This window comes from Canis lupus, chromosome X (genome assembly GCF_048164855.1).
Source record: "Canis lupus baileyi chromosome X, mCanLup2.hap1, whole genome shotgun sequence".
NCBI lineage: Eukaryota > Metazoa > Chordata > Mammalia > Carnivora > Canidae > Canis > Canis lupus.
Genome location: NC_132876.1, coordinates 985522 through 1013439, shown reverse-complemented (window position 1 = coordinate 1013439; position 27918 = coordinate 985522). Strand labels below are relative to the sequence as shown.

The following is a 27918-nucleotide window of genomic DNA, read 5'->3' as shown; positions in this document are numbered from 1 at the left end:
GCAGCGGGCGTGAGGTGCTCTGGGAACTACTTGGGGGGGGGGGAGCTAAAGGGAACGGCTGCCCTGGCCGTCCGGGCAGCGGAAGTGGCGGGATCACAGCTCTGCTCCCAGCTTGTTCTCCGCGTCGCACCTGTGCGTGCAGGTGCGCACAGGAGGCCACACTGTCCTCGGCGCGGCACGGCCCCCGGGACGCTGGGTTGGCCGCTGGAGGCCTCCGCGCTCCGACAGGCACCTGGCAGGCCCTGTCCCTCCGGAGACGCGGGGCGGGGGAGGGGGGACCCAGAGAGCGACAGGTACTGGCGTTCAACACAGCGAGGTCTTTATTGCTTTTGCGGGTTTCCCTACAGCGGACATCGTCCTACTGCACAGCTGCTTCATTTTGGCATTTTAGAAAGTTGAGGTTACAGACGCTGCAAAGACACAGGAGCTGCCCCGTGGGGTGAAGGGCGAAGGAGCCCGGGCTCTAACGGGGCGCGGCCGGCGCCCTTCCTCTCCCTGTGCCCCGCCTGCGACAAGCGGTGCGAGCTGATGGGGCTTCGGCCTCGGGGTGTCGCATGGCCCCTTCCGAAACCCCGATCGGGGGGTGCGCGGGCGCGGAGCTTGAGCAGCGGCGGCCCCACGGGCTAAGGGCGACAGAAGCAGAGCGCGGGAAGCTGACAAACCGGTGGGAGCGCCCGTTTGTCCTAAAGCAAGAGTGGGACGCGGGCGGGGGAGGGCCGCCGCGGGGAGCCGGCGGCGACCCGAGCTCAGTAGACCCAGGACACGGGCACCCACTGCGGAGAGCTGCACGCCTGCTCGAAGGCCTCCTGCAGCTTCGTCAGCGTCTCCTCCACGCCGTTGTTGACCAGGGACAGGTCGAAGTAGTGCGCGTACTGGCTGCGGATGGCCTCCGAGTCCTTCTGCAGCTGCTGCAGGGCCTCCGTCTGCGACGAAGACAGGGCCACGGTGAGGCGGGCGCGGGACGGCGGGCTGGCGGTGGCCGCGGACGGCTGGGCCCACCGCCCGCCTTACAGGCCCCGCCTAAAGACCAGCCCTGAGACCTTCCCTGCGCGTGTGGACCGGCCAGGGCGCACCAGGCACCTCTCGGGGCCTCGCCAACTGACCCCACGAACCATCGGAGCCCTGCGCAGCAAGAGCTCCGTCCCCGGGGCGTGGGTCACAGCCCCCGCCACTGTGACGGGCCCAGCTGCAATCCGGGACAAGGACGGGGCGACACCGCCCCCGGTTTCTCTAGAATCCCAAATCCCAAAATCCGTGAAGAGACCGTAACTCCATAAAAGTGAGACTGTGTGCACAGCGAGAAGCAGCAAACACCTGCCAAGGACGTTTGCGACGGACGGCACCCCGGGCTGAGGACCCCAATACCCAGCTCCCAGAAAGCCGGAGGCAAGGGCCAAGAACCCAGGAGAGGCCGGCCAAGAACCTGAGCAGCCAGTCCGTGGCCAAGGCTCCGAACAGCCCTCCGCGGTCTGGTAAGACACGCGACCACTCGGGAAAAGATACAAGCACGCTGGCCCCACGGCTCTCTTCGACTGGACAAACGACAGCCCCGAGAGCATCCTCCTGGCACGGGGACGAGCTGTCGCCCGGCTTTGCATCCCGGGACCTGGCAAGTCGGCTGCAGGGTCTCCAGGGATCCAGCTGCGCGGGCGTGCAAGGCCACGCGGACGGCACACCGCGGGCCGCCCCGATCCCCGGCTCGCACCGAGCCCAGGGACTGGGGGCTGCGCTGCCTCCTGGGCCCGCGTCGCCCGGCATCACACCCGCCACGCTGCCCGCCTCCGCCGCGGGAGCGCAGCACCCCGGGGCCTCCGTCAGGGTCTGCTGAGAAGTCACACGCGCCCGGCCCTTGGGCGTCTCGGCCTTCCGGGACGGAGGGCGGGAGCCACGGGCCGCAGGGGACACGGGTCCCAGGCTGCGCGCACCCGGAGGATGCACGTCCACCCACCCTGCGTAGCCCCGTCCTCACCTGAGCGCCCTGGTCAGTAGGTGCGATGAACACGATGAAAGGGGACAGCTCGGCCGTGCGGACGATCTTCAGGGTCTGCAGAGGGGAGGGGAGGGAGACAAGAGGACGGGCTCAGGCACCACGACGGCGTCCTTCCGCCACTACCTCTGGGCGTCCCCGAGCCCAACACTGTTTGCACCTGGCACAGCCACCTCTGTAGGGGCGCTGAGCTCCCCCGGCCGCCTTCCCACCTGGGGCTCGATGTCCAGGATGGCGATCTTGTCCTGCTCGTGAATCTGGTGCACGGTCTCGAACTTGGTGCCGAACATGTTGCCCTGGTAGCTGCCGAACTCTAGGAACTCGTTGGCGGAGATGTTCTTCGTCATCTCCTCGGTGGAGATGAAGTGGTACTCCTTGCCGTCCTCCTCCCCCTTCTTGGGCGGCCGCGTCGTGTCTGTGGAGAACCCGCACCCCTGAGGGACCTGGGGTCCTCGCCACCCCCGGGGCTTGCATCAGGCATCCGGGCTGACCTCCCAGCTGCCTGGGCCGCACAGTCGAGTCGCGGGGTTTCCCGCACAGACCCCAAGGGCCTGACATGGGCGACGCAGAGCCGGGACTCCCCGGGGGCCAAGCCCGATGTGGCCAATTCCTACCCCTTCCCCTCCATGAACTTACAGCTCCTGAACCCCCAACCCCGGGAATCGTAGAGCCCACGACTGGGGAAATGACGGCTGAAAATAGTTTTTTAACAGAACTATGGGCCACGCTCAGGATTTCTTAAAAGCGTTGGGAAAATTTCCTTTTTTATAGCATGGAACGAAGACGAGGTTGGTTTGGCTCAAAACACATTTTGCTAGATCTTGGAATATTAAGTAACAACATTTAGTCCCATTCATACAAATTGTCCACTAAAACATGCTCCAGAGGGGCGCCCGGGTGGCTCAGCGGTCGAGCGTCCGCCTTCCGCTCAGGGCGTGACCCCGCGGTCCCGGGATCGAGTTCCGCGTCGGGCTCCCCTCCAGGAGCCTGCTCCTCCCTCTGCCTGGGTCTCTGTCTCTCTCTGTGTGTGTCTCTCGTGAATGAATAAATAAGATCTTTAAAAAAAGAAGACATTTCAGGAGAAGTCCAGACAGCCCAGATGTCAAGCAATGCCGGAGAGCTAAGGAAACCACAGGATAGCCACTGAACGGACTGGGCTTCAGGCACGCGACAAAATGTTTATGACACGAAGTAAAATGAAAAACAGAATGTCCATTTTTAAAAGATTTCATCTGGGGATCCCTGGGTGGCGCAGCGGTTTGGCGCCTGCCTTTGGCCTAGGGCGCGATCCTGGAGACCCAGGATCAAATCCCACGTCGGGCTCCCGGTGCATGGAGCCTGCTTCTCCCTCTGCCTGTGTCTCTGCCTCTCTCTCTCTCTCTCTCTGTGACTATCATGAATAAATAAATAAAATCTTTAAAAAAAAAGAAAAAAAAATTTAAAAAAAAAAAAAAAAAATAAAAGATTTCATCTGTAATTGGTGTCTCCGCCCTACATAGGGCTGGAACCCACAACCCTGACATCCAGTCATGTGCTCCAGCAACTGAGCCGGACTAGGTGCCCCAGTGAGGTGGGTTTTTTTCTTTTAAGATTTTATTTAGTTGAGACAGTGAGCGCGCGGGAGAACAGAGCAGGGGGAGGAGCAGAGGTGGGCGAGAAGCGGGCTCCCCGCCGAGCAGGGAGCCCAGTGTGGGCCTTGATGCCAGGCCCCCAAGATCACGACCTGGGCAGAAGGCAGATGCTCAACCGGCTGAGACCCCCAGGCGCCCCTGAATGTCTTCAGTGACATTACTTGCTTCATTCCTTAAAGCAGGATAAAAGTATTTTCTAGTGCTTCTGTTACACAAACGGCCCAGCATAGAACAGCAACGTAGTCAGCTGGAGCGGTGATGTGCACACGTGGCTATCGTCCCAAGTTGTGTTTCGTTTTTATTTATTTTTTTATTTGTTTTTAAATATTTTATTTATTTATTCATGAAAGACACAGAGAGACAGAGAGGCAGAGACCCAGGCAGGGGGAGAAGCAGGCTCCATGCAGGGAGCCCGACGTGGGACTCGATCCCGGGACCCCAGGATCGCGCCCTGGGCCCAAGGCGGTGCTAAGCCGCTGAGCCACCCGGGCCGCCCGTGTTTCATTTTTATAAAGAAACCTTTGGAATACAGTCACCCATAGAAAGGACCACAGGGTCATGTCAGGGTGGTGCTCCCACCTGTCGTCCGGGGACCCCAGAGGTACTTACACGGGGCCGGGTACGCGAACTTGTCCGGGTTCTGGGTGAGCAGGGCGTTCTTAATGTGGCTGCGGCCCACGCCACTGGCCCCTGTGCAGGGAGGAAAGACAGGCTGGGCGGAGGCGGGCAGCACGTCGCGGTGGGCTTCATGGGGGTTCCGCTCCTCCTCCAAGCACAAAGGTGGGGGTGGGTTCACAAATGGGGCGCGGGTGGGGGTGAACTGCTGTGGCTTCCACACTGGGGTCAGGGAGGGGCCGACACAACTCTAAGCACAGGACGATCTGGGGCTGCAGGTCCTTGGGTCCCGTCGGGGGGCTGAGGCCTGAGGCGCAGGCCTCAGGACAGAACTTGTTTCTACAGAGGAGCCGGCCAGCACGTGTGGTTTTGTGTGGCATTTTTAAAGATACGGGCTTTATTGAGCTCTTCAAAAGTAACGGAGCTGATTTTTTAAAAAGATTTTATGTATTAAAGAGAGAGAGAGAGAGAGAGAGAGAGGCAGGGGGCGGGTAGAGACCCAGGCAGAGGCAGAAGCAGGCTGCATGCAGGGAGCCCGATGGGGGACTCGATCCCGGGACCCGGGGTCACGGCCTGAGCCCAAGGCAGACGCTCAACTGCTGAGCCCCCCAGGCGGCCCAAGGAAGTTGGTTTTTAAGATATTTATTTAATTGACAGGGAGAGAGAGAGAGAGAGCGAGCGAGTGAGCGCGAGCACAACAGGGGGAGCAGCCGCACAGGGAGAGGGAGAAGCAGGTTCCCTTCTGAGCGGGGAGCCCGGCGCGGGACTCGATCCCGGGACCCCGGGGCTGTGGCCGGAGCCTGTGGCAGCCTCAGCTCACATGCTGAGCCGGCAGGTGACCCAGAACAGAACGCGGGGAGTGTTTCCGTGTCCGTGGCTGCGGAGCCCTGACGCACCCCTCGAGGCGACGGACGTGGCCCTGACGGGGTGCGAGCCGCCCCCCTGCAACCGCGGGCTGCTGGAAACCCTGGAGGGTGTAGCTTCGGGGGCCCCGTAAGGACAGCGAGACCCGGGCCCGGACCTCCCGCCCCCTTCCCCCCACGGCTCGGACGCCAAGGGGCGCCGGGGACCGCGGGGCGCAGGCCGCAGACGCACCGATCAGCACCAGGGTCTTCCGCTTGAACGCAGGGAGCCGGACCACTTCCTCGTAGGACACCACGTCCAGCTGGTCAAAGACTAGGACAGAGCAAAGCGACCTCACGTACATGACGGAGCCGCGGCCGGGCTCCTCCTGGGGCTCCGGGTCCCCCTCCAGCTTCCCCGCGTGTCCGCGGCCCTGTCGGCGAGGCCCCGACCCGAGGCTGCTGTCGCCCCGGGGCTCCTCTTCCCTGTACCCCCCGCAGCTCGTCCCCGCGGCCGTCACCGGCCAGACAGCTCGGGGATCAGGCCCGAGCCCCGGGAGCGGCGGGAGCCCTGAGCCCGCAGCCGTCGGAGCAGCCGGAGCGGGGGTGTGCTGGGGGCGACAGAGAAGGGAGGGGGGCCCTCCCGCCCCCCACGGGGCCCAGCTTACTGGAGCTGTGCTTGGCCAGGTACTTGTCCTTGTACTTCTTCTTCTTCCCGAACGGGCTGCAGCTCGGGGCCTCGCTCGGCGCGGACTGCGCGGCGCTCGCCACCCGCCTGCGGGGACAGGGCCCGGGTCAGGGGGCACAGCCGGGAACAGGGGCCCGGGTCAGGGGTCACAGCCTGGGGACAGGGCCCGGGTCAGGGGGCACGGCCAGGGACAGGGCCAGAGGTCAGGGGTCATGGCCTGGGGACAGGATCCGGGTCAGGGGTCACGGCCTGGGGACAGGATCCAGGTCAGGGGTCACGGCCTGGGGACAGGGGCCCCGGTCAGGGGTCACGGCCCGGGGACAGGGCCCGGGTCAGGGGGCACGGCTGGGGACAGGGCCCGGGTCAGGGGGCATGGCCGGGGACAGGGCCCAGGTCGGGGCACGACTGGGGACAGGGGCCCAGGTCAGGGGTCACGGCCTGGGGACAGGATCCGGGCCAGGGGTCACGGCCCGGGGACAGGGGCCCGAGTCAGGGGTCACGGCCCGGGGACAGGGGCCTGAGTCCGCGGCCCATGGGGACACGTCTGTGTCCGGCCTCCCGACCCGGGGTGCCCGCCTGGGACTCTGCAGTCGGGGCTGGGAGTTCGAGCCCCGCACCGGGGGCGGCGACGGCACGGTGAAGTCCTCCCAAGGCGCACCTGCAGGCGCCCAGCCTGGCCCTCTCGGCTGCACAGGCTCAGGCCCTGGGGCCTGGCATCTTGTCATCGCCCCCCTCGCGGCCTGTCAGCTCGCTCCCGCGCCCTCCCGTCCGTGAGCACGGGCCCCTGGATCTGGGAGGAGCCGACCGGACACGGAGAACCGTCTGGAAGGAGCGGGGCTGGAATGGTTGGGCTGCGCCGAGGGGAGATGTGGCGACCGCGGGGAGGGCTGTCACGTCCTCCTGGACACGCCCCCCGTGCCAGGTGTTGGGAGGCCACCTGAGGACGGTCCGGGGGGCACGGGCGCGGTGTGCCCCGGGAAGCTGTCCCTGTGCGGCCTGCGGGCCCCGCCTCAGTGACAGCCGCGGGGACCCCGTGGGAGGGCCTCCCGGGCTGTGGGTGGCCCCACGCAGCTCACCCACCCGCCCCACTGGCCGGGACCCGTCATGCCCCTGCGTGGGTGGCGGACACACGGCGCCCATCACCCCGCACGCAGCGCAATGGCCCCAGCGCCCACTGCATCAGGGCGTCCTTGACTCTAGAGTTCCTTCAGGGTGTATTTTTTTTAAAGATTTTATTTATTTATTCATGAGAGACTCAGAGAGAGAGGCAGAGACCCAGGCAGGGGGAGAAGCGGGCTCCATGCAGGGAGCCTGACGTGGGACTCGATCCCGGGACTCCAGGTTCATGCCCTGAGCCGAAGGCGGCACCAAACACTGCGCCACCCGGGCTGCCCCCTTCAGAGTGTATTTGCCAATGATCTGTACCCCCGCTGTGGGGCTCACCCCCCCCCCCACCAAGAGTCACATGCTCCACCCACTGAGCCAGCCGGACGCCCCTCGGCTATTGCTCTGATGCTGAGCTGATTTGTCCCCGGCACTTCCTGTGGTTCGGGGACACGTTCAGAGCTCCCAGTGTGTCGTCCCCAGGGATGAGGCCAACCGGAATTTGGGCTTAGAACTCAAAGAACGTCCTCCCTTGAGGTTGCAATCGCTACACTGATTTATCTTGGGGGCTCCAGCATGAAGATGCGGGTTCATCCTTGGATGTGTGATGTTCGCATCAGGCCGTCTGGGGGGGGGCCCAGGGGTGGAGCATCTGCCTTTGGCTCCAGCCATGGTCCTGGGGTCCGGGGATCGAGCCCCACATCGGGGGGGCGGGGGTCCCCGCTCAGCGGGGGGGCCTGCCTCTCCCTCTCCCTCTGCCTGCTGCTCCCCAGCTTGTGTGCTCTCTCTCTCTCTTTCTGTGTCAAATAAATCAATAAAATCTTAAATTCAGAAAAGGGAAGTGTTGTGTGTGCAAAGCTGGTGCGGCGCTGCGAGGGCCCTGCGCTAAGTGAGCAACCCGGCTCGGGGACAGGATTTATTTCCCTGTGTTCTGGGAATCTGCACCCAGGACACATGTCGCGTGCCTGTTTCCCAGCGGGCTCAGAAGTGCGCTGGCCCGGGAGGCCGGAGACCAGGGAGGGCGCCAGTCCCAGCAGTCCCAGGGCTGTCACTTGCTTTGTAGCCGTAGGGAAAGCATGTGGGGAAACCGAGGCCCACAGCCACACGAAGAGCCCTTCCCTCAGGCTCCTCTACCCGTCGGGGCTTGCGAGCCCAGCCGATCAAGTCACCGTCGCCCCCTCAGCCGTTACGCCCCCCTAAGGCTGCTCGGTCCCCAACAGCAAGTTCACACAAGACGACCGGTTTGTGAAGCTAAGCGAGGACGCGCGGCAAGCACGGGTCCCTCCCGCCGGCAAACTGCACCCACGCAAAGGCGACTCACCACTCCTGCAGCTCAGGAGACGGGATCAATCCTGCGGATTCCTTGGAAGAGCCTTCCACCCGCCCCTGCCACCAGTTACTGTCATCCTTGTTGATGATCTTGATGATGTCCCCAGTAACAAACTTCAGTCCCGCCTCCTTGCAAGGGATCAGGTGGTCCTTTCTGGGATCATAGTCAAACTGTGCTCTCATGAACATCTGAAAAATAAGGCAAAGGGAACTGCAGGAGCAGCTGCAGGGGGGCGCCAGCGGCAGTGTATGTGGGTGAGAAGTTCTGCCGGAAGTAAATGGGGTCAGGGCCGGGTGAACAGCGGGGAGAAGTGACTGGAGCCGGGGCCGGACCTGATCCCTCCAGCATGGTGGTGCTTCCTGCCGCCGAGCTGTCTGTCTGTCTTGGAGGACAAAGCAGCTACTATTGGAAACGCAGCTTTCCTCGGGAAATCTTTTCATAGTATATTAAATAAACGACATGAATGTGCCAGAGGTCTTAAAACGTGGGTACCCCGTCTCCACGATCCCCTCCTAAAGCACAAGTTGGGCGGCCTGGGGGGCTCGGCGGTTCAGCACCGCCTTCGGCCCGGGGTGTGATCCTGGGGACCCGGGATCGAGTCCCACGTCAGGCTCCCTGCATGGAGCCTGCTTCTCCCTCTCTCTCTCTCTCATCTCTCATGAATAAATAAATAAAATCTTTAAAAATATATCTGGCAACTTGCTTGGTGAAAAATGATAGTGCACACATTTTAGGTCGTGTTTCTTTGAGGACTGGTGACATCGGCTGGTTTTCACACGCTCAGTGTTCATGTGTATTTTTCCTCCTGTGATTTATCTCCTCGTATGCTTTGCCCATTTTCCCCTTAGGATAAGGAGAGTACCCCGTCCTTTCACATCGGTTACAAACAAGTCAGAAACAAGGTCTGCCGGGTTGTAACGGGTGTTCGTTCAGGCCAGCGAGCACCAGGCAGCTACAGCCGTGAGACACCGAGAACTTAAAATCAGAATACTATTTCATTTTTTTTCAAGAATACTATTTCAATCAAAACTCCAAGAACACAGCAGAGAAAATGGTGTGACCTACCTGTAGCGCAGGAAGACGATTCTGCTGGTTGGGAATTACTTTTAAGGAGATCATTCCTTTGGTTTCTTTCTATTAAATAGGAAAGGACAAATGACATTATGGTGGATAGATGATGGATGACCTGAGGTTTCATAAAGTCTTATTTTGCCTCTCAAAGTCCCCAAAAAGCGTTTTCTCCCAACGCCCATCTTTACTGTGCACTCTGAAATTCTGGACAACAGCTCCTCCTTCGATACCAGAGTCTCACGGGCCCCGTAAGCCGCTGTGACAACATGGACACACGCAAACAATAATGATGAAAAGGGGACTGATTTCCCTCCTCCCCACAGTCAGCCCTAAACGGCCCCCAGAGGAGCCTAAACGAACCCTGGCCCACGTATACGCATATGTTTCTCGACACTGAGGCAGACGTTTCCAAATACTCACCTGTCTATCCATATTCGTGTGTATATATATTTTTTTGTTTGATTTTGGCCAGAATGGGATCATACTCTACCCCTGGTTCCGTCACATGCCGTTCACTGAGCCATACTTCCCAGTACTGGCCATGTCGGTTGTTGCCAATTTTTTTTTCCGCTGCCATCTGCTGCAATAGACATCCCTGAACGCCATCTATTCTTCTAGATTTGCACTTTGGTTTCCATAGGGTAGAATCTCGTGGTAGAAATGCAGAATCAAAGGCCAAGAGCATTTTAATAGCTGCCCTCAAATTATAGCACATCTGCTCTCACCAGGAGTAACGAGAGGCCCTCTCCCCCAAATTCTTGCCCGGGGTCCACGTTAACATCCCTTTTCATTCTGGCAGTGGAAAGGACTACGCGGTTGCTCTAGTCTGTGATTATTTTATCACGACTCAAATTGGGCCCCTTTTCAAGAGCCTTTTCTTCTTTATATCATTTGCTCTATTCTTCGGTTTTGTGTTTTTTTTTTTTATAACAAAGTTGAGCAGCTCTTTAAACGTTACCGTTATTAACTCAGTTATTAACTCCGTACCTTTTATATGTGCTATAAATCTCTTCCCCAGCCTATTGTTTATGATCTTTGTCATCACACAACACTAATTAACCTCTATGTAGCCAATTGCATTTTTACATTGATCAAAGGGAAGCATAGATTTTGAAGGTTCACGTATTTGCAAAAGTTGTTATGCAGGACTGAGTGTGAGAGCCACACCCCAAGCGGAGGAAAAACCATGCATCCAGTCTCACCGAGAAGCAACCATGCGGCCAAATCGCAGGGCGGCCCACCTTGTGGAGGGTAGGCTGCGGCCAAACAGATCCACCTTCTCGGGCTGGGCGTCATGGGATCCTCGCTTCTCCTTCTTACGGGTGGGAAGAGGCCCCAGATAACCTCTTACATGGGGGACAAGCAGGGAAACGGACTCCACAGATCAATGTTCCAGCAGGAAACAGAAGGTGGCGAAGGCCGTTGAGTGGAGGGATGGCAGCGGGGTTCCTGTCACCCCGCAGGGCTGTGGGCATGTGGTCTGAGACCATGTGTTTGCATGAGAATCAGAATGAAGTCCACCTCTTCCAGTTGGTTGATGTAGCTCTGAAGACTCGTCCACCTGCCCCTCCTTTTAGGACAGTAGCCTTGTAGGGTCCTTCGCAGCTTCTGTATCCTCACTGCATTTCTGGCTACTTGCTCTGTTGACTACTGAGAGACACTGAACTCCTGGACTCTGACTACGGCTGTGGCTTTTTCTCCTCGGAGTTCTATTGGTTTGTGCTTCAACTATGTTGAAGCTCTGCCGTTAGGTACATGGACATTTAGGGTTTGGGTTGTTTCACAAAGCAAGGTAAATCTGGTCCCTGTTACTTCATTTACTCAGAAGCAGAAGTCCAAGTGAGGGCTTTTTTTCTTTTTCTTTCTTTCTTTTTTTTTTTTTTTTTTATATAGACGTTATACCCAGTGTGGGACTCGAACTCACAATCCTGAGATCAAGAGTCACATGGTCTGCCCAATGAGTCGGCCACGTGCCCCGCAAGGACTTTTGATTAAAGCCAACCCCAGGTCTGTCCTTTTACAGCCATGTGACCGTGGTCAAGTTTCAAAACGCCTGAAGGTTCAGTTTCCTCATCTCTGTCTCAAGAGAAAAGCCATATTCTGGTTCAAATGACACTTTTTCCCAGGTTGCTGCTGTCTTGTTCACGCCCCGGCAGGTACCCTAGCCCATCACCACTGAGTGCCAGCGGTGTGGCTTCCGCGGGCAGCGGCCAACTACACCCAACCACCCCATGTGCGGGTTTATTGAGTAATTTTAAAGTGATCTCCTCGTCCCACGTGCGGCTCAAACTCACAAACCCGAGGTCGACAGTCACACGCTCTACTGAGGCAGCCCTGCACCCCTCAAGTTTTCATTGATAAAATTCCATCCACTCTTCATAAGAAATGTATGACTAGGGATTCCGATCTTCATTTTACAGATGACTTAGGGAAATTAATCCACCTGCTGAAAGCCCGGCTAGAATACAGTAGAGCAGGGCTGCAGAGCTGCCACTAAAGAGCAGTGCTTTCTTTTTTTTTCGGGGGCACAATGCTTTCTGACACCCAGGCCAACAGTCTTTCTAGATAGACACTCTGGGTTATTCACCTTGTTTTAGAAATTTACTCCATGAAAGCAGAGAACTGTCCTTCCTTGCACGGAATAAAGATAAGTGGTGCTAAGAGCCCCCTCAATGAGGTATAAAGACTTGATAGAAAAATGACGGACAGTGACAGCAACATGTGCCCACACTTCACATGGATAATGGCAGAGAATACCCACCATCGCCTTCTGCAGCTGATCTACTGAGTGATTTGTCACGTTTGTACCATTGATTTCTAGGATCTCATCCCCGACGTGAAGGGAGCCTACCAGAAAATGAAAAATAGGTCCACAAAGAATAAACGTTAAAACGAGAACTGTCTGTATATATATATATATATTTTTTTTTTTTGAGAACTGTCAATATAAATCAAGAGACCACAGAAAAGCAACCATGAGCTAGAGCGTATCATATGATCGGCTGCGTAAAATACTCGGGGTTGAAAATCCTCATCCGTGGGAGAAGGGAACGGTTCTTCCGATTCCCTTGAGGGATGTATCAAGGTAGGCACTCGACAGTTCTGCTGACCAAGCACCGTAAGAGCTCTGGGTCCTCAGCAAGTGTAAATTTTCTTTGTTGTTTTGCTCAAGCCCACAGATGCTCCCTAATGGTAAAGTTACTCGATGGTTAGATTCTATGTGAAGGGACACCTGGGTTGCTCAGCGGTTGAGCACTGCCCTCAGCCCAGGGTGTGATCCTGGAGTCCCGGGATCGAGTCCCCCATCAGGCTCCCTGCATGGAGCCTGCTTCTCCCTCTGCCTGTGTCTCTGCCTCGCTCTCTCATAAATAAATAAATAAAATCTTTAAAAAAAATATTCTAAGTGAAGAGTAGTCACCAATATTTGTGCCACCCTGGATACACAAGAAGCCCAAACTAAACGTAAAAGAGTAGGGCTCAAAGCATGGGATGAAGTGGTGCAAATACAGGTGACCCACAGCTCCTCCAAACATGCCGTGTTTTTTTTTTTTCTTTTTTTCATGCCGTGTTTTAATGTCCTCTCAGCCTCCGCTCCCCCACGAATGGCTTCTAATAAATGCTGGATCCGAGATTGAGGGCACGGGCACATTACAAGGATGCAGCGGTTGCTTGTGGTCATTTCCCAGCTTAACTGTTAGCTCTGGGAGGAGAGGTGCTCTGGTTCCTTCAGCGTCATGTACTCAAAGTCTAATGCAATGGGTCGCATACAATTGCTCAAATATTAATCATCAATATTAATAATACTACTAAGCGGTATACATGGTGTGTAAGAGCCCTTGTGGGGAGAGGTGCTGGCACGGGGCCATTCACACCCAGGCCGTATTGCACAAGGATTCTAAAGAGCCAGTATTAATCCACCAAAGATTGCTTGCCACGAGCACAAAAATGCCCCCGGGTTTAAAGATTAGTAGCTCCGCGTCCCTGAGCAGCGAAGAGGCAGTGACTGATGAATCCCCGACGGAAGCACGACCCGGGACCCGGCCCCGAGTACCTTGTCGGTGAATCATGCCGCCGTGGAGAATCCTTGCCACCGTACAAGACTGCTTTTCGTTCAGCTTCAGGGTGATTCCCTGCAATGAAGACAAAGGGCACAGTGAGCTCTCCTGCCAGCCGCTCCCGAGGTTGCCTTCAGGGTCGTTCAAGGTCACGTCTTGCGAGGAAGATCCTGCCTCTGTGCCTGGGCGGTAGTCGAGCAGAATGGGCTTGAGGCTCGCTCTCTCTCTCGCTCTCTCTCATGAATAAATAAATAAAATCTTAAAAAAAAAAAAGGGCAGCCCGGGTGGCTCAGCACTTTAGCGCCGCCTTCAGCCCAGGGCCTGATCCTGGAGTCCCGGGATCGAGTCCCACATCAGGATCCCTGCATGGAGCCTGCTTCTCCCTCTGCCTGGGTCTCTGCCCCCCCCTTCTGTATCTCATGAATAAATAAATAAAATCTTAAAAAAAAAAGAATGGGTGTGAGGGCTGCAGTCCCAGAGCTGCGCGCAGCCTTCTGCATCCCCTCCGGAGGCCCAGGGACCCCCGGGCTGGAGCGAGCAGGGGGTGGACTGCCGTAAGGATTTACCATGGGCTCCTCGGTGACCTTCTCAAACTGGATGAGTCGCACCTTCCGCACCTCCTGCCCTTTGGCCTGGGTAGGGCTCCCTGGGGCAGCGGAACCGTTGGTGTACATGTCCTCAGTCACGGCGTTCACCTGGTGTGACGCAGCCTGCTGGGGCACAAGGACAGGGCGATGATGCATCAAGTCAGCAGCAAACGGCTGCCCTTGCCCCGTCACTCCCACTCCCAATTCTAAAGGGCTCTGAGCTGGGGATCCCTGGGGGGCTCAGTGATTCGGTGCCTGCCTTTGGCCTGGGGCGTGACCCCAGAGTCCTGGGATCGAGTCCCACGTCGGGCTCCCCGCAGGGAGCCTGCTTCTCCCTCTGCCTGTGTGTCTGCCTCTCTCTGTCTCTCATGAATAAATAAATAAAATCTTAAAAAAATAAATTTTATAAATAAATAAATAAAAAAAAAAAAAAAAAAAATCTTAAATAAAAAAGAAAAGGCTCTGAGCTGGTGGCTCTTTCCCAAGGTCCACGTCCGTCATCTGAATTGATATGAAGCTATCTGGGGGTGTTATTTCCCAACTTAATGGGCACGTTTATGCAGTTTGCTGCACGGATATTCCTGTTTGACCCCCAGGGAGCTGCACCGAGGGCTTCTGCTGAGGGGCTGCGGGTTTGGGAGGTGCGTGTACAGACACACACGCGGACGCGCGCACACGCACAGCCTACGGCCAAGATCCAGGATGGGATGCGTTCAGGGAACCTGATGTTCCCGTCCCACGCGGTAAAGGTGATCGAGGTCACCATGAGTCTCTCACAAATCACCTCGCTGGCTGGAAATGGAAGTTCTACATGGACTACACAGCTGGGCATTCAGCGCTAGCCGGTGGCCCAAGAGCACACAGGGCCTGCCCCTCCCACCATCCCAGGATGACATCTCCACTGTGGCCCCTTGCTCCCAACCTTGACGACAGCAACGCTCCCAAGTGGCACTCGCCGTGGCCCCGGCCGGAGGACGGACATCAGAGCAGTGGGATGGACAGCACGGAGCCACAGGCCACGCACGGCCACGCGCACCGAAGGATGTGGACGGGGACATCATCGCAGCACAGTCTTGTAAAAGAAGACACTACCAGACCTAAGTTTTGGACCCCTCGGACCACAACCTGAAGACATCATGCCCCTCAACCCGTAAACGCTTCCACATGTTTGCTCAGAACAAGAATGTTCTCAAAAACAAAAACTTCCCACGGACGCAACACTCTACCCGTCCTCAGCTGTGTCTGAACGTGAGGAAGCACCCTCCTATCCTAGTCCTTCCTAGCTACTCACACTTCCCGACACCAGGATCCGGGATCCAGGATCACGCCCTGCATTCACCGTTCGCATCTCTTTAGCGTCCCTGAGTCTGGAAAAGTTCCCGAGCCTTCCTTTGTCTTTCGCGGCCTTGACGTCTTTAAGAGGACAGGCCTACCGTTTTGTAGGGTCTCAGTCGGGCTTTGTGCAACGTTTTCCCAGGATTCGGCTGAGCCCGTACACGTTTGGTAGGAGTCGCATGGACGTGGTGCTGCACCTTGTCACCTTGTCAGCTCAACTGTATTCTTAGAAGCCCTGACCTGGGAGGACCTCAAGAGTCCGTCAGCAGTACGATGAACGTGGCGGGGTGGCCACCCACTGGACACCACACCCCAGTGACAACCACCGGCTGCGGCTGCCCTGCGACACCGATGGGTCTCTCTTCCCGGAGGCCTCTCAGCCTCTTCTGCTGCTGCTTCCTCATTCTTCTAGCCCGTTAATGTTAACCCAGACCTTGTGGTGAGGAGCCATCGCCGTGGGGAAGGTCAAGCGGAAGCCTCTGAAACGGGCCCCACTCAGCCCACGCGGAACAGTGAATGAGAACCAAGACGGCCGCCTAGACGAGGAGGCACCAGGCCCGAGCTCCGTTCACAGAGGGGGAATTCAGCACTCGAGTCCAAGCTCAAAACGGGCAGCGGCTGAGTCCAGCCACACCAGGGAGGGCCGTCGAAGACCATGGGGAAGGAAGATTTTCCCAACCGGGGGCACCCGGGGTGCTGTGCCTCACGTGCCTTTGTGAAGAAGGGGAAGTGGGCATATCCGCGGTTGCAAACTGTCTATGCAGGCCTGCACCCACTCACTCCCCCACTCACTTCTTCCTGGGCAGTGGCCAAGGGCCCAGAGGGGAAAGGACTGGAAATCAGAGGGTAGAGGCCTGCGGACAGACGTGCGTCTCCTAAGATTACGAAACCCTACGGAATGAAATCTGAATTTTCCTTTCCTTCATCCTTAGAGGTCATCAGAAACCCCGATACGATGCTGAGGTTGGAAGGAGGCTGTTACTGGGTGGCCTCAGAACAGGGAAGTGCTGAGAGGGACAAAGGGCCTTGCGCAGCAACTAGGACTCCAAACAGTCACATGACACGTAGGTCACGAGTCCTACAGCACCTCTAGTAGAACAGAATTGTCGAAGATGGTGTGTACTTAGAAAACAGCCTTGGGGGTGGCCCGGAGGGGGCGCAGCGGTTAAGCGCCGCCTTCAGCCCAGGGCGTGATCCTGGAGACCGGGGATCGGGTCCCACGTCGGGCTCCCTGCATGGAGCCTGCTTCTCCCTCTGCCTGGGTCTCTGCCTCTCTGTGTCTCTGTGTGTCTCATGAATGAATGAATGAATGAATGAATAAATGAATGAATGAATAAAGTGAAAAAAGAGAAGAAAAGAAAACAGACTCGGGCTGCCTCACAACGCTCTCCTGCGGCAGGAGGCAACTTGTCCTAAGCGACCGTGATTCAGGATGCAGTGGCCCTGAGTGTCCCGGACCCCGCGGCAAGGCAAGCAAGGGGGGAAGGTGAGGAGGGCAGCAGAAGCCCCCGGGAAGAGAAAGCAGGGGACGGCATCAGGGGAGAGAGATCTTGGTCACCTTCTCGAAGACGGAAAGCACACAGGGAAATGGCCAGGGGTCAGGCGGCGTGGGGACAGCGGCCCCGGGCTCCCGCACGCGACACCGCAGATGACCTGAGGCTGGAGCCGCTCCGAGACCCTGCCCACCTGGGCCTCGGCGGCCACCCGGGGCCACAGGATGCACCGAGGGCCAGGCCAGGGGACGCCCCGCGGCACCACCACGTCCAGACCAGGCGGGACGCAATCGCGGTTGCAGAGCAGACGGTGGGCGCCACGGCGGGAGGAAGACGGCGGGACAAAGGACGGGGGGGGGGGGGGGGGCAGGTGCCACTGACCTGGCCACCTCGCGAGGCGGGGCGCGAGAGGACACTGTGCTGTGAGTGCGGTGACAACCGAGGAAATGATGGCATCATTTGTCTCTTTGTTTAAAAAGATTTTTAAAGATTTTATTTCTTCATTTCAGAGAGAGAGAGAGCGAGCGCGCGCGCACAAGCAGGGGGAGCAGGAGCAGGAGAGGGAGAAGCAGGCCCCCTGCAGGGAGTCCGATGCGGGACTCGATCCTGGGACCCGGGGTCACGGCCTGAGCCGAAGGCAGGCGCTCAACCGCTGAGCCCCCCAGGCGCCGCCTTTAAAAATTTTTTTTAGAAGATTAATTTACTTTCCAGAAAGCGAAAGCACGAGCAGGGAGAGGGGCAGAGGCAGGGGGAGAGAGAATCTGGGAGCAGACCCCCGCTGAGCGTGGAGCCCGACGCAGGCTTGATCCCATGACCCTGGAGCACGAGCGGAGCCGAGAGCAAGAGTCGGATGCGTAACCGACCGAGCCACCCGGGCGCCCAGGAATGGTATAACCGAAAGCACAAATTCTACATGCGCAGCTCGCAGATCTGTTTTGACCTCGTACTTTTATTTAGTAAAAACCAGAAGATTCCGAGCTCTCTGTAGACGTTTCAGAAGACCTGGCACTGCTCACCGGGCTGTGGAAGGCTGGGCCAGGCCGAGGAGGGGCCGCGCCCCGCAGATGGCCACTCGCTCCGCTCACTTCCTGCTCGCTGCTGGGGAGGCCAAGTGTCACCTGCTGACTCCCCTGTACCTCAGGTGTTTTCTTACACACAAATGGCTTCACGCACCTGCTCCACGTACGTTACATTAAATGCGCCTCTGGATGACTTTTTAGAAACCATGTACGTGGGCAGCCCGGGTGGCTCGGTGGTTTAGCGCCGCCTTCAGCCCAGGGCCTGATCCTGAGGTCCCGAGATCGAGTCCTGCATCGGGATCCCTGCGTGGAGCCTGCTTCTCCCTCTGCTTGTGTCTCTGCCTCTCTCTCTGTCTGTCATGAATAAATAAATAAAATCTTTAAAAAAATTAAAATAAAAATAAAAAACCATGTACGTGATATAAACGCGCAGGCCCTTGAATAGCTGAGAACAATTTGAAAAGGAAGAGGGATCCCTGGGTGGCGCAGCGGTTTGGCGCCTGCCTTTGGCCCAGGGCGCGATCCTGGAGACCCGGGATCGAGTCCCACGTCGGGCTCCCGGTGCCTGGAGCCTGCTTCTCCCTCTGCCTGTGTCTCTGCCTCTCTCTCTCTCTCTGACTATCATAAATAAATTAAAAAAAAGAAAGAAAATGAAGAAAGTAAGAGGAGTCAGTCTGCAGACTTTCAGGACTTAGGTAGTTGCAAGTAATCAAGACACACAGACCAATGGAACATCAGAGAACCCAGAAACAGCCCCACACAGATACGTCCAGGTGACCTTGACAAAGGAGCAAAAACAGTTTGATGGAGGAAGAGTCTTTTCAACAAATGGTGCTGGAGCAATCAGACATATAGGGACAAGAAAAGAGAAAAATTTCACTGGCCTGAACCTTACACCTTTACAATGGATCCTGGACTTAAACATAAAGTGTAAAACCCTAACACCTTTTTGGAAAACAACACAGGAGACCACCACCGCGATTTAGGGCTAGACAACCTGACACCAGAAGCAGGATCCATCAAAGGAAAAATTGATAACCTGGACCTCTTAAAAATCATAAAACTTCTGCTCTGTGAACACCTGTGCTAAGAGGATAAAAAGACACAGACTGGGAGGAAACGTTGACAAACCCCGCATCCAACAAAAGACTAGCATCTAAAATAAATAGATAGATAGATAAATAAATAATAAATAATTCTAAAAAATTAAAAAAATAAAGAAGACTAGCATCTAGAATATATAAAGAAGGCTCAATGCTCAACACTAAAAAGCATCTACTTCGACGTGCCAAACGCACATCACACTGTATGTTAACTGGAATTCAAACAGGAAACTTGAAGAAAAGAAAACCTATAGAGAACCCACTGACAGTCACCGGCGGGAAGGTGGGGGTGGCGCTGGGCGAGGTGGGTGATGGGGATGCAGGAGGGCAGCTGCTGCGACGAGCACAGGGTGATGCACGACGCGTTCCCCCGGACATGTACACCTGAAGACAATATCACACTGTACGTCAGCTAAGTGGAATCTAGACAAAAACTTCAAAAAAAATGAGTGGGAAATATCAGGGAGGGAGACAGAACATGAGAGACCCCTAACTCTGGGAGATGAACTGGGGGGGGTGGAAGGGGAGGAAGGGGGCAGCCCCAGTGGCGCAGCGGTTTAGCGCCGCCTGCAGCCCGGGGTGTGATCCTGGAGATCCGGGATCGAGTCCCACGTCGGGCTCCCTGCATGGAGCCTGCTTCTCCCTCTGCCTGTGTCTCTGCTTCTCTCTCGCTCTCTCTGAATAAATAAACAAATAAATCTTAAAAAAAAAAAAGGAAGGGGAGGAAGGCGGGGGGTGGGGGTGACTGGGTGACGGGCACTGAGGGGGGCACTTGACGGGATGAGCACTGGGTGTTATTCTATAGGTTGGCAAATTGAACACCAATAAAAAATAGATTTATATAAAAAATAAAAATAAAAAATGGACAAAAAAAATAAAAAGCATGTAATTAAAAAGAAGTGGATGAAAGACAGGGAGCCTGCACGGCTCAGTGGGTCAGGCGACCGGCTCTTGATTTCAGCTCAGGTCATGATCTTGCGGTCCTGGGAGGGGCTGCACAGGGCTCGGTGCTGGGGGTGCAGCCTGCTTGGGACCCTCCGTTTCCCTCTGCGCCCCCCCCCACTTGCACATGCACATGCACTCTCTCTCTTCAATGAATAAATCTTTTTTTAAATTTTTATTTATTTATGATAGTCACACACAGACAGAGAGAGAGAGAGAGAGAGGCAGAGACACAGGCAGAGGCAGAAGCAGGCTCCATGCACCGGGAGCCCGACGTGGGATTCGATCCCGGGTCTCCAGGATCGCGCCCTGGGCCAAAGGCAGGCGCCAAACTGCTGCACCACCCAGGGATCCCTTCAATGAATAAATCTTTTTAAAAAATGAGCAAAAGAGGGCAGCCCCGATGGCCCAGCGGTTTGGCGTCACTTTCGGCCCAGGGCATGATCCTGGGGTCCCGGAATCGAGTCCCACGTCGGGCTCCCTGCGAGGGGCCTGCTTCTCCCTCTTCCGGTGTCCCTGCCACTCTCTGTGTGTCTGTCATGAATAAATAAATAAAATCTTTTAAAAAAGGAGCAAAAGGCAGTAACAGGTGTGTCACTGAAGAGGACAAGGAAGGAGGGTGGCCAGCAGGGAGAAAGAAACCGAAACCGCAGTGAGATCCCACCACACGCCTCACAACAGCGGAGGGACAAGCAGTGACAACAGTAAACGCAGGTGACGATTCGAAGGAACGGAGTCTCTCATCCTGGCTGGTGGGGACGTAAAATGGCCCCGCCGTTTGGGAAGGGGGTTAGGTGCTTTCTTAGATGGCAAAACAGCGACCTTACATCCCAGCAACACCCTGAGAGGAAGGTTCACACAAAACCCGTCTGCGAAGGTTCATCGCGACCTTGTTCCTAAGACCCAAAGATTGGAAACGACCAGAACGGCCTCCGACAGCCGATCAGTGGTCCACGCACAGCACGAAACACTTGTCGGCCGTAAAAAGGGACAATCAAAATACACACCACCTTGGGACGGATCTCGAAGGCACTGTGATGAGTGGGAAGAGCCAGGCTCCAAAGGGTGCGCATTGTGTGAGGCCATCGACGTGGCCTTCTTGAGATCACAGAATCCCACAGATGAAGGACAGGGTAGTTGTCGCCAAGGACTAGGGACGGAAGGGATGAGGACACGTGTGACTACAAGAGGGTGCCACCGGGCCGGGCCTTGTGGCGAAGCAGCAGTCCTGTGCCTTGACTGGTGGGGCGATCACACTTACGTGCGTGTGACTCACTGGCCCAGAATGACGCCACACATCGCGCCGGCGTCCATCCCGTGCTTGTGGGACGATACTATTGCTGAACCCCTAGTGGACAGAATCCACTAATCCGGGTTAGGGCAGCCAGCGCTCGGGAGCGCCTCGGCACAGGTGAGCCGCCTGCGCCGGCCAAGGCCAGAGAGCCCAGGGCACATGACGCTAAGCGACCTTTGGGAGGCGAGCAGCGCCCGGAGGGTGCGCCCAGGACAGCTGGCGCAGGGTGCTCGGGGGAGCAGCGCCCACTGGGTGCGTCCAGGGTGGCCGGCCCAGGGTGCTTGGGGGAGCAGCGCCCACTGGGTGCATCCAGGGCGGCCGGCCCAGGGTGCTCGGAGGAGCAGCGCCCACCGGGTGCACCCAGATCGGCTGGCCCAGGGTGCTCGGGGAAGCAGCGCCCACCAGGTGCGCCCAGATCAGCGGCCTAGGGTGCTTGGGGGAGCAGCGTCCAGAGGGTGAGCCCAGATCAGCCGGCCCAGGGTGCTCAGGGGAGCAGCGCCCACCAGGTGCATCCAGAGTGTCTGGCCGAGGGTGCTCAGGGGAGCAGTGCCCAGAGGGTGAGCCCAGATCGGCCGGCCCAGGGTGCTCGGGGGAGGAGCGCCCACCGGGTGCGCCCAGATCAGCCGGCCCAGGGTGCTCGGGGGAGCAGCGCCCACCAGGTGCATCCAGAGTGTCTGGCCGAGGGTGCTCAGGGGAGCAGCGCCCAGAGGGTGAGCCCAGATCGGCCGGCCCAGGGTGCTCGGGGGAGCAGCGCCCACCAGGTGCGCCCAGATCAGCGGCCTAGGGTGCTCGGGGGAGCAGCGTCCAGAGGGTGCGCCCAGATCGGCGGGCCCAGGGTGCTTGGGGGAGCAGTGCCCGGAGAGTGCGCCCAGATACACTGGCCCAGGGTGTTTGGGGGAGCAGTGCCCACTGGGTGCGTCCAGGGCGGCTGGCCCAGGGTGTTCGGGGGAGCAGCGCCCACCGGGTGTGTCCAGGGCCGCCCAGGGTGCTCCCCACCAGCTTCCTCATTCAGCTGAGGGCCAAGGTTGTTGGAGCGCATCAGCCTCTAACCGAAGGGCTCAGCAGAGCTCAGCGGGGGCGGGGTGGGGATGGGGGTGGGGGTGGAGGTGCCCCAGGCCAGGAGCTCAGCAGCCGCGTCCCACCTGCCGCGCTCGCCCACGCGCTCACCGTCTCACGCGGAACAGCGTTCGTGGGCGGAGGCTCCGGAAGCGGCTCCGGACACGGAGGCTCCTGGGCACGCGGTGCGCCCAGCACACGATCTCCCCGCCCCGGGCCTGCAGCAGCGCCGCGTATCCCCCGGTCACGCACGACGGGGGCAGCAAGGCCACGCGGACAAACACCCACGCTTGGTGTCTGGACGCGCACGCACACGGAGGCACACACACGCGCATGGAGGCACACGCGCATAGAGGCACGCGCACACACACGCACGTACAGGAACAGGCACACACATGCACACACAGGCACACACACACGCGTGGACAGGCGCACGCGCACCGAGGCACACGCACACGCGCACACAGGCACACGGATACACGCACATAAGCACACGTGCACAGAGGCACGCGCACACACACATGCACATACACGAACATGCAGACACACAGGCACACGCGCACAGAGGCACACGCACAGACGCACGCACACACAGGGACACACATGCACACTCGCACACAGGCACGCATGCGCTGAGGTACGTACATGCGCACAGGCACACACACGCAGGCACATGCCGACGCGCGCACCTGCGCACAGAGGCACACGCGCACGGGCCTGGGGCGGCAGGGGGGGCGCAGGGACAGGGCCCGGGGAGCTCGCCCCGGCCTGCGCGCTCGGCTCGGGACACGCGCCCACGCTGTCACCCCAACCGGGCCCCGTGCGCGCTGCGCACTGCCCCGCGAGCCACTTGTGCCGCCGGCGTCGCCACCGCCGCCTGTGCCGCGTGACCCGGGCAGCGCTGACCACGAAGGCCAACGTCGCCGCGGGTGCCGGCTTCCGATGGCCGCGCGGGCCCCGGGGCCCCGCCCGCAGGCGACAACCGCGCCCCCAGGGCTCGGGCCCGCGGCCCCCAGGACGGCGCGCGGCCCTTCGGCGCACAAAGCGCTGCGGTGGGCAGGCCGGCTCCCCGAAAGCCCTCGGAGGAAACATCTGCGCGGGGTTCAAAGGGCAGAGGCAGCTGCTCAAAGGAAGTTGGGACTTAGAAAGAGATGAAAAACAAACGGGGCTGGGGGGGTGAAAAAAAAAAAAAACAACCCAAGCGGGGTTTTTCATCCAAACAATCGGATTAAGAATGGGTGGCAGGGAACGTAGGCAAGAACAAACATTTGTTCAGCCCACTGTCGGCTCTTGGCCAGCCGCTTCCCCGCGGAGCCCCGGCAGGGCCAGGCCAGGGCGCAGGCGGTCGTGCACTCTGGCAAAGGAGGAGCAGGGAGAGCCAGCAGGGCTCCGCGGCACTGGCACCCCGAGTGGCTGTGGGCGGGCGGGGGCCGGAGGCCTAGGAGCCAGGAAGCTTCTGGCAAGAACCCTCCTAAAATCGTACATTAACTAGTGCCCTGTTGGTCAGGCCCTCCGGGCCTCGAGAACACGTACATCAGTCAATCCAAAGGTCAAGTGTGTAAAGATCCTTCCCGACGCACTTTATCTGCCCCGTGCACTATGCACAGAGGCAAAGGCTGCCTCCCTGCAGGGAAGGTGACTTGCGGGCACGGACCTCCGTGTGCGGAGGCTTACGTGTTTCTTCATATGCAAAAAGTGAAGCTTCAGAAAAGAGAATCCTGCTTGTCTAATGAAGTTTTTCTTCCTGTTTCCCAGCCTGGGGTCACTTCCCTTCCCCGCAGCCCCGTTCGGAGCTACGTTGACTCTGGCCTTCGCGCACCCCACACCCAGGCTGCTGCGGTTGTGAGCAACACTCAAAGGTATGAGCAACTCACTGCTTAGGGGTGAAATCCCTGCATCAATGAAACGTCAGCTGATTTTGTCTCCCTGCCCCAGGGGACATGTGACCGTGTCTCAAGACCTGTTTGGATCGGCAGGACCGCGGCTATGGGGGCGGGGGGTGGCGCGTATTACTTTTCACAACAAAGAAGGACCAGACTCAGAGTGTCCCACTGGGCGAGGACGTGCATGGCTTTGCACAGGCGGTTCCCGGGACCTGGGGCGCTAGTCACCGGGGACCCCTTGGGCCAAGTTCTGACAGCAACCCCCCTGCCTCTGCGCCTTCCCTTCTGGGCTCCTCGGCCCTGGAGGACGGACGACACCAATGTGCGGTGATGCTGTTGCCGGCCTAACAGTAAACAGACAGATCTTACTGGAAGCCTACCGCGGCCTGCCTTTTGCAGCATGGGTTAGGCCCGGGTGAACACGGAGGGAGTGTCACCGCACCAGCCCCTGGGCGCACCGCCGCCGAGCAGGACACCAGGGGAACGTGAGCAGTGGGGAGCACTGCGGTGAAGAATAAGGCCCCACACGGCCTATGAACTTCTCCAAGAAAAGAACTACACTGCAATACAGAAGACAGGCCACAGTTCAAATGTGCCGCAAAATCATCTTTTTTTGAAAGATTTACTCATTTGGGAGAGCGGGTGAGCAGGGACGGTGGTGGAATCCCAGGACCCCGAGATCATGCCTGAGCCAGAAAGCAGGCACCGAACCGCCCGAGCCACCCAGGCGCCACCGTATTTTTCCTGTATTGAACGTGGACTCTACTCGGGAAGCGAGACTTTGGGTCTTGAGCCTTTAGGACTTTTACAGAAAGTGTTCCCCTTCCTTGAGGCCTTCGGCGACATCATTTTATGGGTCCCATTAAGGCCAACAACTCCCTCCCAGCCTTTCCTGCTCCTTCCCAGTGTCGGAGGATGCGCCGGCTGCTATTGCGAGGGCAGCTCTCAGGGACACGCTGGATGCACCCGTGCAGCCCAATGGGGTGACCAAGCATATGCCGGGTAAGCATGTCCACAACCCTCCAGCGGGTCCATCTGACACAGGGGAGCCCGAGGCACAGAGAGCCTCAGCCACTCACCGGAGGGTACACAGGAGAGCCAGAGGCAGAGCCTGGCGTCGGGGGCAAAGATAAGAGTCCCAGAGGGAAGGTGAAGCCCCCACAAGCACTGGGGATCGTCTGCCCAGTGTCCACACCCGGGCGGATCTGGACACTATTCTGTCCAAGGGTTTAGCAAGTCTTCCTTCATCTCCTGCAAATTGTCTAGGAAAGCAGGACGCAGCGGCCAGCCAGTGGGCCCGGCGCACTGATCAGGGGAAACCCACAACTGCACACAGCCTGCTGACTCAGAGGGTGCCCTACAACACGACTCATGTCGTGACAGGGCCTCTTTCCCCAAAGGGCCACAGTCCCTCAGGCCCGCCCGTCAGGAGCGGCCGGGCTGCTCAGAGTGACACACGGGGCTCTGGGTGTGGCGAGTGAAAGGAGCCTGAGAGGAAAGACTGCGTACAGTGGGATTGCACTTATTTGACAGTCTTGAAAAGGCCACATGATAGTGTCCAAATGCAGCTCCGTTTTCAGGGTGACTTGCAGGTTTCCGGGGGTGGTGGTGAATGTAAAGGTCCACCAGGGAACTTTCTGGAGGGGTGAAAACCTTCTGTATCATGATCTTGGGGATGGTGACAGCACTGTGTGCATTTGTGAAACCCTACCGAACAGACCAAATACATTTATAAGTCATATGTATGCTAATTATACCTCAATAAAGCTGCCAAAAGTCAATGTAATAAAGAGATTTTTAGTACAAAGTGAAGGCTCGGCCAAGTGAACTGATTATAAAGAATCCCGGGCTCTGGGGAGCTGGGTTGTTTTAGATCGTGATTCCCTCCTTGCAGTGCTGTGCTGCCAACCGAGTAACCATGCTGTCGGGGGATCCCTGGGGGGCTCAGCTGTTTAGCCCCGCCTTTGGCCTGGCTGTGATCCCGGGGAGCAGGGATCGAGTCCCGCATCAGGCTCTCTGCAGGGAGCCTGCTTCTTCTGCCTATGTCTCTGCCTCTGTGTGCCTCATGGATAAATAAACAAAGTATCTAAAAAAAAAAGACATTAAAAGAGGGTCCCAGTGGCTCAGCGGTTTAGTGCCGCCTTTGGCTCAGGTCATGATCCTGGAGCCCCAGGATCGAGTCCCACGTCGGGCTCCCTGCATGGAGCCTGCTTCTCCCTCTGCCTGGGTCTCTGCCTCTGTCTCTCTCTCTCATGAATAAATAAATAAAATCTGTAAAGAAAAAAAAATAACCATGCTGTCCTCTCCTGGTGTTCACTGCAGCCTCGACTGCGGTGGTGCTCACTGCTGGAAAGAACAGTCAGGTGTGAACACCGCGCTGATGCTTATCCATCGTTTCCTTGAGCGAGCAGCCCAAGGAGGCTGCACAGCTCCACTGTTTGCTTGGCCCTGTGGATCTTCAGTGTCCTCATCTGTGGGTGTGCAAGGTTCTGCTAAACCTCTGCGGGCGTCTATTCATTCAGGAAACATTTCTGAGGACGTATTTATTAGACATTTAAAATAAAAGCAGGGGGCAGCCCGGGTGGCTCAGCGGTTGAGCGCCGCCTTCGGCTCAGGGTGTGATCCTGCAGTCCCGGGATCAAGTTCTGCATTGGGCTCCTGCATGGAGCCTGCTTCTGCGTCTGCCTGTGTCTCTGCCTCTCTCTCTCTGTCTCTCATGAATAAAAAAGAAAATATTTTTTTAAAAAAAAAAAGAAAAAAAATAAGATAAAACCAGGGAGCATGACATAGTTGTGCCCTGAGAAATCCTGCGTCTAGGAAAGAGGTTCACACTGACTTCTGAGGCTGGTACAGGTAGGCCGCACAGCTGGTGCCAGGTGTGGTGGCTCTGTCTCTGTCTGTGTCTCTGACTCTGTGTCTTACTCTGGATAATCTGTAGTCGTGCATGATCAGCACCCTGTGGGGAAGGCCAGGCTGGGTGGAGGGCTGCTGGGCCCATATTCTGGGTGATGGCTCCCTCCACCTGGGAGCCGGCCTGGGTGTGTGCGGCGGGGGTGAGCACCCTGGTGGAAGCAGCTCTCCCCAGGGGACATCCTTATTTTGCGGGCTGAAGTCCCCGTTCAGGATGATGAGCGGTACTGCCGGGTGGTCAACGTCGCGCCCGGGGGTCCCGGAGGGTGGGGGTCAATAGCGATCTGCCACCCGCCCCGGAGCCTGGAGGGCCCAGCTGCCTCCGAAACGCGGGGACTCCCCGTCCGTCCGCTGAAACACAAGGCCACCCACCCCGTGTGCACCCCAGGGGCCCTCCCGAATGCGGGGGGCGGTGAGTGCGCGCTTCACAAAGTGGGTTCCCAGCCGATTCTGCTGAGCCCAGCACGAGCCTTCCGACAAGCAGGCAGCCCTCCGCTTCTTGGACCCGCTCCTTAAACTCTTGCTCTCACCCCGACTTCCGTCCCCGAAGAAGTTTTCCTTGACCTTAGCGAGCGCGGGGCGCAGGCCGCGGCCTCTGCTCATTCGCACCGAGAAGGGCTCCTGGGGAACGGCCGCCGCGCCCCAAGCCCTCCGGGGCCAGCGCCGCCGCCGCCGCGGCCTCCGCTCCCAGGGCAGCCCCGGCGGCTCCCGCGGCGGCCGGCGCGGCCTGGAGCCCCGGAGCCCCCCCGCCCGGCCCCGGGACCCCGCGGGGCCCCCTCACCTCGGGCCGGCTGCGCTTCTGCAGCAAGTGCTCCAGGTAGAGGTCGGAGAGCGCCGTGCGCATGCTGCCCCCGCCCTCGCCCTCGCTCGCCTTGAGCGTCATCCTGCGGGAGCCGAGCGCGGGGCCGCCTGCCGCGAGCGGGGCCGAGCCGGGACTGCGAGCGCCGAGGCCTGCGGGGCGGCGGAGGCGGCG

At 58.2% G+C, this 27918-nt stretch overlaps 1 protein-coding gene across 4 annotated transcripts; it reads right to left on the bottom strand.

Moving 5' to 3' along the window:
* Positions 1 to 297: 297 nt before the first annotated feature.
* Positions 298 to 27918, bottom strand: MPP1 (MAGUK p55 scaffold protein 1). Of its 4 annotated transcripts, none has more exons than XM_072817356.1 (12): positions 27727 to 27918; positions 13890 to 14033; positions 13320 to 13398; positions 12030 to 12115; positions 9263 to 9331; positions 8189 to 8385; positions 5744 to 5850; positions 5329 to 5409; positions 4228 to 4308; positions 2200 to 2402; positions 1970 to 2044; positions 298 to 923 (listed from the first exon to the last, which is right to left on the bottom strand). In XM_072817356.1, the coding sequence occupies exons 1-12, from the start codon at positions 27826 to 27828 to the stop codon at positions 747 to 749; spliced, it is 1401 nt and encodes a 466-aa protein (XP_072673457.1). In that variant the 5' UTR covers positions 27829 to 27918; the 3' UTR covers positions 298 to 746. The 4 variants fall into 4 exon arrangements, with proteins under 4 accessions (XP_072673457.1, XP_072673456.1, XP_072673459.1 ...); XM_072817355.1 differs by having other exon boundaries at positions 13890 to 14036; positions 27727 to 27904; XM_072817358.1 differs by lacking the exon at positions 27727 to 27918 and adding an exon at positions 15202 to 15273.

Bases quoted from the DNA above. Each gene is read 5' to 3' on its own strand.
- MPP1 (XM_072817355.1), bottom strand. From the start codon at position 27,828: ATGACGCTCAAGGCGAGCGAGGGCGAGGGCGGGGGCAGCATGCGCACG. The intron at 9,332-12,029 runs GTGGGTATTCTC...CCTATTTAATAG, and splicing joins ATCAGCTGCAGAAGGCGATG to AAAGAAACCAAAGGAATGAT. The intron at 2,403-4,227 runs GTAAGTACCTCT...GGTTCTCCACAG, and splicing joins GTTCGCGTACCCGGCCCCGT to ACACGACGCGGCCGCCCAAG.